Source organism: Planococcus citri, chromosome 3 (genome assembly GCF_950023065.1).
Source record: "Planococcus citri chromosome 3, ihPlaCitr1.1, whole genome shotgun sequence".
Lineage (NCBI taxonomy): Eukaryota > Metazoa > Arthropoda > Insecta > Hemiptera > Pseudococcidae > Planococcus > Planococcus citri.
In genome coordinates this window covers 58220371-58234443 of record NC_088679.1, presented here as the reverse complement: position 1 = coordinate 58234443, position 14073 = coordinate 58220371, and the positions used below count along the sequence as shown (strand labels likewise).

The 14073-nt window shown below is 35.5% G+C and overlaps 2 protein-coding genes across 4 annotated transcripts in view; both read left to right on the top strand.

Moving 5' to 3' along the window:
- The window catches only part of LOC135841343 (dipeptidase 1-like), a 705386-nt gene that overhangs the window by 111449 nt on the left and 579864 nt on the right, over window positions 1-14073 (top strand). The gene's annotated exons all lie outside the window — the stretch shown is intronic.
- LOC135841316 (lachesin-like) lies at window positions 3681-7937 on the top strand. The gene is made up of 3 exons (XM_065358218.1): window positions 3681-4304; window positions 4417-4794; window positions 7557-7937. The coding sequence occupies exons 1-3, from the start codon at window positions 3951-3953 to the stop codon at window positions 7815-7817; spliced, it is 993 nt and encodes a 330-aa protein (XP_065214290.1). The 5' UTR covers window positions 3681-3950; the 3' UTR covers window positions 7818-7937.

Sequence of the window (14073 nt, the reverse complement as noted above, 5' to 3'; positions counted from 1 at the left end):
TAACAAGTTTGGGAACCCCTGCTTTTCAAAAGCGCAAACAGTTGACAGCCATGCGAAGATTTCAAAAATTGACCTACATTAATTAAATGGGTATCTACCATTACGTTTCTTTTTATTTTTAGCACGATTAGGCTGAGCGTCGGCTGCAGCCATTGCTGAACCGGTCGAAGAAGAATTTTTACCCGACGATGAAGACGACTTAGACTTTTCATCCAAGCTCAATAATAAGCTGGAGATAACGTTTGGGTTCGGATCGCCCGAAAAGCAACTTCAAGTACTTAAGTATTTGTAGTTGATGGCGGCTTGAGAAGCATTTATGTATCATAAGTTTCCATTGCGTCAGCATTGGTTTTCCTAACCTTCAAATATTCTTCATGAGCTATGGTGCATTAAATTTCTTTTTTTTTTTTTGCTACAAAAAAAGTTGGATTTCCATCATTTTTGAAGTTGTTAAACACATTTTCTTTCTTTCATTTTCAGCCATTTTCAGTACCTATTTTGCAAAATTGGATTAAAATTACTTCTAAACTTGATTATTTTAAAAGCTATAATTCTTGCGAATCAAATTTTCAGAATTTTTTCCTCTCGCCAACTGTATAAAAACCATATTTCTTGATGACTTTTTCGTTGAAATATGCACAGTTCTTTGCCTAAATTTTAAAAATTGATTCATGGTTCCTGTGGATCATTTATATCCCAGTGAATATTTTTAACGAAAAATTTATTAAAAATTGTGGTTTTCATATCATTGTAAAGCGGAAATGATTCGGAAAGTTTTAGACTCTCAAAAAATTAGAGTTCATGATTCAGAGTTTTCGACGAATTTCAATCCGAAGTTACGAAACACTGAAAACGGCTTGAAATGAAAGAACAGAAATTTATTACCTACCTCAAAACTGATCGAAATCTAATTTTTTTTACTTATATCAAAAAATGGAAAATTAAATTCTTCGCAAGTCATGAATCGATATTAAATTTTCCAAAACCTTCATATTTTTGAGTGAAAATTCAAACACACACACACCCGTCAATACGTGTTCGAATTCTTTATGTGCTGCTTCAAGTTCTTTTAATTGGCGGTACTAGTTTTTGCGTTCTTTGATCGTGTTTTTGATGGTGTATTTATCGTTATCCTGAAAAGTGAAATTGAATTAATACGCGATGATGAGGGATAATGGTATTGATGCCACAGAATAAAATAAACTTACCTCATCCACAGTCAACAATTCGAGCTGGCACTTAATTTATTAAAAATTATTCAAATATTTTTGTAATTATTTGAGTCAAATGTGTATGGCCAATGTCCCCATGGGAATTATCCACTTTGTGGGTTTCAGTTTAAGGGATATAGTACAATTTTTATGAAAAAATCCAAAATAAACGATGTACCTACCTTGCATTAATTCAACAAAACATTAGAATATCTGTGCATATTCAAGTTATTATGACATCTGTTGGTGGATATTGATGGCAATGGGTGGTGGTTATATTGCTATCATTGTTATTGGTAATGAAGCGGTGGACAAAATAATCTGTCGAACATAATATAATTTTTCGGTTCTAATTCAATCGAGCGGCTTTTACGAGCTTAAAGCTTCTCATGTGTTCTCGGTGAACTGCGTCATACGTTCATGTTTTTGAAAATTCCTCGGACGAGTCATGTAAGGGTTTGACTCAGCCCAAATCGTGTAATTGCGGCTATTATGAACTGTTTCTCGAGTAAACTGCGACTCATCACTGAATAGTATTCGGCTAACTCGATCTTCATTATCGCGAGGAAAAACAGAGCCATGTTCAAGCAATCGAGTGTGCACGTCTTGAACCGTTGAGGATGAACATTTAATTTGAAAATTGACTGAAAATTTGCCAACTTTCCAACCTGGAATTCGAAATTACCAACTTTTGACAACTCTAAATACCAGTATAATGAGGTATTTAGTCCCACCTACCCCCTGATCGTTTGCTCCCTTCAATTACGTACTTACGTATTTATATAGACTTCAATGTACATTAGGGTGGTCCTCCTTGAATACATAACATTAACAAAAAAGAATCCTATTTCTTCTGCTCCCAACCCTCCAAGTGGTGACTTCTGATGAGAAAATAATTATCTTTTTATTTTTATGTTTACCATTTTTGGAAAACTCAGGCTGCGGTGGGCCCCTAAATTTTCAAAAATCCAATTTCAAAGGAGAACTTTTTAAATTCGAAAATAAGTTCTTGAACTTTTAAAAAGTCTCTTTTCAGTAAATTGAACTCTCATGAGGATATTAACCCCATCCCTAGTAAATCAAGTCGGTCCCTTTGAATAGCTGAAATTCCTATATAATTTTATATTAAAAACCAGCTATTTTAGGGGGTCAGCTTAATTTTCAATGGAGGGGACTAAAATTGCCAGGAGAGTTTATTTTATTCAAAAGAAACTTTTTAGAGAAAACAGAAGTTGAAATTTTAACATTTTAAAATTTTACAGTGAATTTGTATTTTATAAAATGTTTGAAAATTGAAGGACCCACCGCAGCCTGAGTTTTTCGAAAATGAAAAAAATTAATGAATTATTTTCTCATCAGAGGTCACCACTTCGTGGGTTGTGAGAGGAAAATCTCAACTTCGAAAATAAAGACCACCGCAATGTACATTTGACCTGTTTTCTTCTCATTCAGGTCAAGTATAGGTCGGAGCGAAAAATTTGTTTTTTTTTTAAATAAAAAAATAACATAAAAAACGTTGAAATCAGAAAACTTACCATTAACGATTAATAAAATTCTGTACATAAATAATAAATAAACTGTGTAATAATATGGTTGAATAAATTAAAATGCCTGAATAACATTGAAGAAATGTTGAAATCAATTTTAAAAAAATCATCTAAAACTCGGTGAATTGCAGAAAAATTCATCAACAGATGAATTTCAACATTTAGCAAAATGTGCTGAAAACATGGTGAAAAATTGTACAAATGGTACGAATACATACTTTCGGAAGTATTCGGTAACTCACTGAATATTGAGAAGGGGGGCTGAAGCGAAGAGAAAAAAATCATACTAAAAAATGAGTCATTTGAACACACACAAAAAAAAAAAAAAACGTCAACATTGGTCATCAGCCTGCGCATGCAGTTTATTTGATATTTACTACAGCATGAGCAAAATATATCCGTCCTTCCGTCGACTACTTCGAAAGTATGTTCTTATCCAACTTCTATAAATTCAATTCAAGAAAAAAACATTTTTTTGTTATTTTAAAATTACATACATATTTCTAGACAATTAGAAATCAGATTGATCATTTTTGTTTCGATTTATCTAATAGCAAGCCAATTTCAACTCCTAGAGCAGAATACCTGCTCAAAAATAATTAAAAGTATTTCGAACTGAGATAGATAAAATCGTATCAAACAGTTTGAAATTTGAAATATTATCAAAAAAAAACATTAGATACACGAGCTTGAACGATCGGTTTCATCATAAGATGAATAATCAACTCGATTCTAGGTAATTAGCTCCGTTCAAATTCCTTTTTCTCTTTACGCAGGTAGTTAAAGGTACACTAAACGTACACAATACTAATCGTTAACAAGTGACTCACTCATTCTTACGAAAAATAATTGCACTTCCGATTAAACACGAACCTGATACTGATACAAGGTAATTAAGTTAACATCGAGTACTTGAAATTAAAACCGTCAACAAGTCTACAGTCTACAACAGAAATACCTGCGATAATGTACATTCATTCGGCCAACTCCTCTATAAAACCGGTTCGAATTTTTTCACCCCCATGGAGAACGTGGTTAGACTAACTCGGAGACATAATCGATGTACAGAAGAATACTAAAGCAACCATCATCTTTGTCAGTATAATCCGCGTGTGGTCTCGTCCTCTCGTGGTGAACAGACGCTCTTGAAATATTCTCGTGATAGGTAGTGAACTCGTGCTAAAATTTAATCATGCTATATTCGGTTATTTACTCGGTTTTCGTGGTGTCTGTGGCGTTATGTCAGCGATCACCTACTATATCGTACATCAGTCAAGAACAAATTAAAAATATCGGCGAGAATGTTGATTTAACCTGTACAGTCCAGTACGTCGATCAGTACCCGGTGCAATGGACCCATATGGGTAAATCGCGAGATTCCGAAGGCGTCCCTATCAGCGTTGGTTCATCAATGATATTGAAAGATTCACGATTTAAGACCTCTTTCGATCCGGCCAAGTCAAGCTATACTCTGAGCATAAAGGATATCCAAGAAACTGATAACGGTTACTACAGGTGTCAGATATCTGTCAGTATTACTCAAAAGGTAAACAGAGTGAATAAAATGGGTACATAGAATACACAATTACGCATAGAAGTTAAGACTCAGAATTATTTTATTAACTCGTATTCCGGTGTGTGTGGTTAATTTTCCAAAGGTTATGGCCGAAGTAGAGTTACAATTACGTCAACCTCCGATAATATTCGATAATTCGACGAGATCGTTGATTGTAACCGAAACACAATCCGTAACGTTGGAATGCTACGCAGGAGGCCATCCTCAGCCTACTATATCTTGGCGTAGAGACCACAACGCTGTTTTACCCACCGGAGGATCGATTTATCGAGGAAACAAACTACCAATCAAATCAGTTAGTAAGGATCATCGTGGAACTTACTATTGTGTTGCTGATAATGGAGTTGGTCGTGGTGCTAGAAGAAATATCGCCGTTGAGGTACAATTTGCTCCTGTTGTGACTGCTGCGAGAAAGAGAGTTGGTCAAGCGATGCAGTATGATATGGATTTAGAATGCAAAGTACGTAATTCGTGGGTAAAAATGGATTGAATTCCGTTACATTGCAGTATACGGGATGATTAGAGTGACCCTTATTTCTACATTGATGATTTTTTTTCTTCGAATTTCATCGCTCCCCATAGCTACGTAGATAAATTCATATTCCCAAAAAAATAAGATCGCGATAATATTTTGGCGCCGAATTTGAAAAAGTTACCTGCACTTGTTTTCGTCGATGATGATTATAAATTTTAGAGCGGGGTTCGTGAAAACAAAATTGCCAAGTAATTTTTGAAGTGGTGCAGTAAATTATTTTTTGGATTCAATTTTATAAAAATTAGATATCTTTCTATCACCAAGAAGTGGAACTGAAAAATCAGAAAACAAAATTTTTAAATTAATGCTAAATGTCTTAAGGTGAAATTATATTGATTATGCCATCAAAAGTTGTTTAGTTGATTGTTCTAATTTACGAAAAATTTATTCTACTTCATTTTTAATAAAAGTAGTTGTTGCATTCTACTTTATGATTTTTATAAAAAAGATGAAGAAATGAGAAATCAGCTTCAAGTTGATATTTGATAGCGAATTTACAAATCAATGCAACCATCAACCAATATGGTGAAAGCAAATGCAAAAACTATCTAGCAATTAGCGAATAGCTGATGGTTTGTTTCAATATGTAATAATTGGCGTGACTCATAGCAATTTTTTTATTTCAAAATCCCAAAGATAACTATGCGTACTTTTTGGTTTTCTGTCGCCACTGCCCGGTTTTATTTTGCATATGAAGAAACTTCATATCAAGTTCTTCAACTTCTATGTTGAACTTTTATAGATTTTTCGCCTCTGAGTTGATTTTCTTCCATACAGGGGAGGGAGCTGGGGCACTCCAAAATGTGAAAAATTTCAATTATGAGTAAATTTTGGTCTCGTTGATTCTTTTAATCATAAAACTGAAACATCCGTCTGGGGCAAACATCGCAGAATAATTTTGACCCAAAAACGGGCCAATGGGAAGGGGGTTCATGTGCCCATATGAAAATTTGGCGAATTTAAGATTTTTTGGTTGATAAATCAAAGTAAGTATTCAAATTGTGTTTGGGATACAAAGGACCTAGGAGGGATATACGAGCGGGAGGAGGAGGGGGTTACATTTCTCCCAAATTTTTTGTTATTTTTGTACGTTTTGTTATCACATTGATTTCTTAGATTCTGTGAATGAAAAACTGCGGGGGTTTATGTGCCTCGAGTTGTTTTTAAAATGAAAAGTTGCCGAATTTGAGGGGTCAATCGAATCGGGCAATCGACATTATGCTCGACCATAGGAATCGGAATATGTTGATTTTTGATTGGAACGACCGACGACGACCTCAATGATGAGCTTTTTTGAATGGTATATAATTCGTCGGAACCGTCAGGCTAAAATTGCATGGACATAATGGTCCTTGCATTCTACGTAGTAGGGACACATCGTCCGTATGAAACGAAGAAATCAACACCGCATTGTCTTAGACAAATATTATATTTATAGCAAATTGAAAAACTACAGTTTATGACTATAATTCCTGCACTATTTTTTACTCATTGGTTATACATACCAAACACTGAGCATTTTCTTTTTGTTCTAATTCCTGGCTGCTGTGGACTGATAAGATAATCCACTGTTTGCGCAAAATCAAAGGATAATACTTGGACTAATTCCTCTGGTTGAGTTTTCTCTTTCTCAAGATGGTCAATAAAATTATGGCAATATTGGTAGTATTCTGGGTCCTGGGTCTAAAATAGGCTCGCTGTGGTGGAATAAACGATCCTCGATTGATCATAGATCTACCCCTAGTCCCCTACCTCTCGAATTGATCGGTTGGTCACGATTTCTGTTCTTTAATGTAGAAATCATCTCTGCATTGTCGAAAAAAACCTTTTCATTGATTGGATAGTTTGGCTGAGATTATTATTCAACCGAAAAAATTCTCGAATTTAGCAAATTTCTATACTTTTAGGAAATTGGGGCACATGAACCTCAAAACCTGTCCCACGAGGACAGAATTATTCTTCGGGGGTCGTTTTAGGGCCTAAGAAGTCAATGTGATGACAAAACGTACTTACAAAAATAACAGAAATACCAGTTTTCGAAATTTCTGAGGGACATAATATAACCTCCTCACCCTCTCGCTCTTCAGTTGTTCTCGAGTTTTTCGTATCCCAAGTACACAATTGGAATATTTACTTCGATTTTTCAATCAAAAAAAAAATCTTGAATTCGGCAAATTTTCGTAATTTGAAAAAAACTGATGCACATGAACCCCTCCCTCCCACATGGGTGTCTTCGGGTCAAAATTATTCTGTGATGTTTGCCCAAGATGGATGTTCCAGTTTTATGATGAAAAAGTCAATGAGACCAAAATTCACTTCTTCTTTCCTGTTTTGGCCTCAATTTTAGGGGACCCTAGCCCCCTCCCCCGATCATAATGAGGCAATTACACGTATATTTTTGGATTTCAAAGTGAAAATGCTTTTTTTTTTCTTCTTCAATCGTAATGTTGAACAAAAAAAGTTTGTACCACGTTTCTCTATGTCAATTCCCTTAACAAAAAAGGGCCCTTAGGGCACGGATTATAATCATTCTTTTGGGCTGAAATCTTCAGCTGATCTCATTTTTTTGGGAATATGAACTTGAACCTATCCGGCTATTGAGAACAATAATTAAAATCGAACTATCGATATAAGGGCCACCCTGAAGATGATGTTTTCATTTACACTGAGCTTAATTGTGTTTTCAGGTCGAAGCTTATCCTCCCCCAGCAATCGTATGGTACAAAGACGACGTACCTATCACGAACAACCAACACTACGAAGTATCCCATTTTACAACCAGTGATGAAATTACGTTTTCTAAAATTAGAGTAATCACCGTAGAAAAAAGACAATACGGAATATACGTCTGTAGAGCTGCCAATATTCTTGGTCAGTCTGACGATAAGATCCATCTTTTTGAGACTATCATACCGATGTGTCCTCCGGCGTGTGGTCCCAGTAACTAGATTTTGATCTCGCCAATACTGTGATAGTAGTTTACTCTAATCGAATAATAATTGCATTTATTAGCGTATTTGTAGTTTACGTGTTTGGAATTTTAGCGTAAATATATCGTAGCATAAATATGGAACGTTTCCTTTTTGCCAGGGCTGAAGACCTTTTGGTTAGCTGAAAGGGGAACCAGAACGATTGGACCGTTTCAAAATTTGGAAAAGAAAAGTCCCAAAAAAACCAAATCAATTTTAAACAATTTGGAACCTTTTAGTACATTTGAGTTTTTGAAGAAAAGAACGACCATCACAAGAACCAGAATCAAATCTCAAATTAGGAAAACCTTCAAAAACTTTTTCAAGAATCGATTCTTTTTCTTGCTGTTCCGGAGTAACACTACTTAGCATTATCTTGAAGGCTTTTTCGAAGAATGTTTTATCTAACAAGGGAACCTCTTGTGAACGGGACCACGATTTTTGGAAAGAGCATAGTCTAAAACCCCCAAAACCAAATTTTCAGCGGCCCAAGTTCTTTTTTGGATTTTTGGCGAATTTTTGAAAATTCAAAATTGACTGTTTTTGACGATTTATGCTTTTTTAAAAAAAAGTACGTTCTTGATCAATATAAATGGTCAAAATAAGTCCCAAAACCAATATTAATTTCTCTAATCCAAATTTCACCATTTCCAGCCATTCTGGAGCCTCCAGCGCGATTTTTCAATTTCTCCAGAATTTTGAATTTGCTCCAGAAGGCGTGAATATGTTCAGTTGGGCAGCTAAAAATCGAGTTGTGTATTATACTCAACCTATTTAACGAGTTTATCTACATTTGAGCCGATTTTGGGAGTGATACCTCAATAGTGGTTTTTTGACCAGCTTTTTTCAAAATTAAAAAATACAAAAAATCAAAAGATAACCGTTTGTGAAGAAATTTTTTAAATATGCGCGAATCGCTGTATTTCTTCGAGAAGTAACCGCCGGAGCGCAAATTCTACCATTTCCAGCGGTTTTGGAGCGAGAGTGATACCTCAAAAAACCACTCTTGAGGTGTCACTCTCAAAATCTGATCAAATGTGGATAAACTCGTTAAACAGGTAGAGTGTAATATACAACTCGATTTTTAGCTGCCCAACTTCATATTCACGCCTTCTGGAGCAAATTCAAAATCCTGGAGAAATTGAAAAATCGCGCTGGAGGCTCCAGAATGGCTGGAAACAGTGAAATTTGGATTTGGGTAATTTATATTAGTTTTGGGACTTATTTTGACCATTTTTATTGATCAAGTACGTACTTTTTTTTAAAAAAAGCATAAATCGCCAAAAACAGTCAATTTTGAATTTTCAAAAATTCGCCAAAAATGAACTTGGGCAGCCGAAAATTTGGTTTTGGGGGCTTTAGACTATGCGCTTTCCAAAGATCGCGGTCCCGTTCAAATCGGAGTGTGACACCTCAAGAGGTTCCCTTGTAAGTATTCAGGATGTTGGTTGAATATTTACAAGAGCATCTCGTGAAAGTTTTGGTTTCCCTATCGTTGAAACTTCTATTTTTCACCAAATGCGAAATAAAAGGAGAATTTTTTTAAATTTTCAAAATTTTTAATTGTGTTTTAAAGTCAGGAACAAAAACAACAAAACCAAAAATTGCTTACTTTGCCGGTAAGAAATGATCAAAAATATTGATATGTCGACTTCATTATTATGTATTTCTGGTGATTACCGTATTTTTGGCTTTCACCATAACGACTAACTTTATGGCATCTGAATTTCTGAAAGCAAATAAACTATTGAAAGAAAGCTCATCCTCCATTATGAAAACACATCGCGTAATCGAATTCCTCCTGAAAAATGATACAAAACACATTTCTTAAGCAGCGAAAATCAAGAAGTCAATTTCAAACCATATCCCAACTCTTTTCTAAACACAAACTAACGAAAATCTCATTGAAAGAAGCCAATTACTTCGCACACTTTTACACCGTCACACACCCCATATTACCTAGAATTGGGTTTGATTAAACTTGGCAAACACGTATGGGTCTAGGCATATACCTTTAATAAGGGTTAATAAAGTGCAACGAATATTTCATCAAACACGCGGAACGTCTTATGTAAAGGTACCATAATACCAACTTTTCCACCCAACGCACACACTCTTTGATAATATTTTCAACGATGGATATACCATATACTTACGTTTACTCGCTGTGGCTCATACTATACGTACGAAGATAAATAAACTACCCGACATGGTTGTTTCAACAATTCGTCGGTCGTTGGCGAAATTATTACCGAACGTAAAGCTGCTGTAATTGAGCGAGCTAAAATATTTTTTATGGCTAAGTTTTGATTTAGTGGTTGGTAGCCATTTATCTTTATCTCGTTCAGCACATATTGCCGCGAAAGTATCCGTCATTAATTTAACACCCTCGCAAAACATGTGCCGCAAACCCTTTCCCCGGTGAATGACGCACATTCTACAATACGTTTTCAAGTTTATACCGAAACCGACTCGACGCGACTGCCCCGCATACAGCTTTAACCGTATCCTTTTTGCGGCAGAGAGAGTACATTGAGGTTAATAAAAGATGTAATCTGCGTCTTTTATTTACATCACAACAAGGCAAATAAGCTCAAGAACACCGCGAATAACGAGTGAAGCGCTAAATGGTGCGTAAAAATTCGCTCCTAAAGCGGCGAATACGTTATAAAATTAATTACTATAACTGCAGCGTGTAGTTGGGGTAGTTTCATGTACCTAATGGGTATGGCATGGGAGGATGTACGTTTGTAAGTAATCTGAGTAAATTTTACCAAATGGCCAAATTAACTCGGGTGTTTTACGCGATAGAAATATCGTTACACCTTTTTTTGAAAGGAGTTGCCTACTTTTTTCTCTAGGTATAACTTTAAGCCCTCTCCCCATTTTTAAGTTATTCAAAAAAAAGAATCAATTACTTACTTACAACAAAATGTTAAAAGAACGCATAGTTTTCATAAACTTTTTTTTGGTCTTCTTTTCAAATCATTTTCCTATAAACACTACATAGTGGTAAAATCGTAGATGATAGTCATTATAATAGTGCTGAAGACAGATTCTGCTTATGTGTATTATAGAGAGAGAGTGATAATGTACAAAGGTGAACGGAAAAATAGTTTTTGGTATTTTTATTTAGAGTTAGATCAAAGTAAATATGCTTCTCAAGTTGCTTGATATAGTACCGAAGTGGAAATTTTCAAAACAACGAAACCGGAAAGATATGAAATTTTTGCGATATTCCCTCGAAAGGGGTCCATTTCTTGACCCCGAAAGAGATCGAATTGCAAAACCAATTCAGGGGTTCTCAAAGTTGTGAAAAATCGAATCCCTTCTTTGTCATCTGTTTTGGTCAATAAATCTTAACCAAAAAAGAGTAGGGATAGCTTATGGTCTTAAATAACTCGTATCGGATAACCCGCGACCATTCTCATTTAGTGGTACTCAACATTTCAGTAGTTCTCAAAGTTGAATTTCAGTATTCCAAATTTTTCAAGTCACGCGTTTAAGCGAATATTGTCGGTAAGTAAATTTTGCAATTGAAAAGTATTCCTAATAAAAAAATTCCGGAGTGTTACGACTATTTTAAAAATGTGTCATTTTTTTCTCAACATAGATAGGAGCTGAGATAAGGAGGAGGGAGCGTCAAAAAGTGCGATGTGTTATAATTGCATTTGACCAATTGTATCAGGATCATTCCCATTGACCGTGACTGGAGTGATATTGTTACTTTTTCCTGAATAGGATAAATAGACAAACAAACGGGTGTCATGTCAGCTTCTCCATGGTGTGGGCAGAATAAATCTTCAACTTCGTATGGGCTGTACACGAATTGCGTCCCGCACCATGGGTGGTACAAATGGGTAGGCTCGAATTGCGTCCCAAACAGGCACGAATTGCGTCTGCTGGGGCAGGTGTATTTTAAACAAAAGAAGTGAGTCAAAATAGAAAAAAAATGTATTCACAAGATATAAAGCATAGAAAAAGGGCATAGGTTAGTACATTCAGTAATGAAATTTTGGTGGTAGGTAGGTCCCTTTTTCTCCAGATTGGCTCGACTGATTTTTTTCAAACCTGGACCAATGAGTAGACATACACGAGGGGCTTCCATTAACAAATTTTGAGCTCCCCCCACTATTATTCCCCCCTCAAATATTCGACTCAAAGTTTGAGTGCCTTCCTTACGTATGAAGTACACTCGGCACACTTTTTTAATACACGTTTTTAGATATCATATTGACCCCAGAATAACATATATTTTTTCTAAAATTATAATTCTTTGGGTACATGGTCAACAACGGGAGGAGAACCAGTCATATTTAGCAAAAAAGTGGCCAAAAAGGACAATAATCGAGAACACAACTCAGAAGCTGAAATATAATTATTCAACAGATACTCATTTTCTCAATTCACCAAAAAAAACATCATTACTCAAATAAATGTATATTGAGCCCTCAATTGAGCTTCTGTGACCCCCTCCCCCTCTTTTTTGGGGGTCAGAGTCAGAACGATCAAGGCAAATAAGTGTCATTTTCATATGATTCGAATCTGCTGAGCACAAATATGATGTCAATTCTTCGACTAGAGGGCCTCAAGTCAAATGAGCCTCGGATTGGGCACTCTAACCCTTCCTCTCCTCTTTCGGCAATATGGACATTTTTCAGACAAATCAAACTTGCTGAACATGAATATATTGTCTAATCTTTCAATTATAGAGCACCCCCTTTGTCTTAGTGTCTCATTTGAAGAATTCATACTTAGGTCGGAATGCAAAATTTTAAAATAATTCTTTTTAAAAAATGAATGAATAAGGAAATTAGCATTGTATGAAAAGTTGACTCATATTCGTATACACTAATTTGTATGTTACTATTCTTCCTATTTCTCTAGAAACGACCATCTAACCTATCTAACACCCTAACCTTGGGACGCAATTCGTGTCTAATTCTAATGATCTTAAAAGGGTTGCTTTGGGACGCAATTCGTGCCTAGCAAAATATTTCTTGGGACGCAATTCGTGCCTTTTCGTACTTTTGGGACGCAATTCGTGCGGTGCCTTCGTATGCAACGCCATTTAAATTTTCAGTAACGATTGCTTTTTCTCTATCCACAAAGATGCCGGCAGTATAAACTTACTTACAGATTTTTTGGAAAAATTGCCGGATTTTTAGGTGATTTTCAATTTTATTCATTTACCAATTCAGGACGTGTACATTTTATTGTGCCCAATCAGTAGGTAACTTCGCACTATGAAGTGTGTTGGGTGGTCCTTGAATACATAACAAAAGAAAAATCGCGATTCATTTCTCTGCTCCCAACCCTCAAAGTGGTGACCTCTGGTGAGAAAATAATTCCCTGTTTTTTCAATTTTTCCATTTTTGAAAAACTCAGGCTACGATGACCCTCTCAATTTTCAAAAATTGTCAAAAATTCAACTTCGAAGCAAAATTTTTAAGATTCAAAAATAAGTTCTAACACTTTTGAAGAGCCCCTTTTGAGTAAAATGAACTCTCACGAGGATATTAACCCCATCCCTAGAAAATCAAGTAGGTCCCCTATAGAATAGCTGAAATTCGTATTTTAGGGAGTCAGGTTAATCTTCAATGGAGAGGGTTAAAATCGTCGTGAGAGTTTATTTTACTCGAAAGAGACTTTTGGAGATAACCGAACTTGGAATTTTGAAATTTAAAATTTTCCGGTGAATTTGTATTTTATACAATTTTTGAGAATTGTAGGGTCCACTGCAGCCCGAGTTTTACGAAAATGAATGGAACAAAAACTAGGGAATTATTTTCTCACCAGAGGTCACCACTTCGACGTTTGGGAGGGAGGAAAATCCCAATTCGAAAATAAGGACCACCCTAGTAGCGAAATTGTATTTGACCAAAATATCAGTACCTAATTCAGTATCATTCCCATTGATCATGACTCGAGTGATATTGTCATTTTTTCCTAAATATGATAAATGGGCAAACATACGGGTGTCAGCTCCTTTATGGCGAGGACAGAATAAATCTTCAACTTTGTATGCGTCGTCATTTTCAATCACGATTACTTTTTCTCTGTATCAACATTGCTTGACCTTGGTCATTATTTTGTTGTTCCTCATTAGTACCTATTAGTGAGATTAATGGTGCAATGATGTTCAGTTACAACATTTTCATTTTGTATCAATTGTTCAATCGCACAGTATTTTCTGCAACATGCTGTTCACTTACTAAACTTTGATGATTCGTTA

Coding starts and splice junctions, on each gene's coding strand:
- LOC135841316 (XM_065358218.1), top strand. CDS start 3,951: ATGCTATATTCGGTTATTTACTCGGTTTTCGTGGTGTCTGTGGCGTTA. Junction 4,305..4,416: donor CTGTCAGTATTACTCAAAAG/GTAAACAGAGTG, acceptor AATTTTCCAAAG/GTTATGGCCGAAGTAGAGTT. Junction 4,795..7,556: donor ATATGGATTTAGAATGCAAA/GTACGTAATTCG, acceptor TTGTGTTTTCAG/GTCGAAGCTTATCCTCCCCC.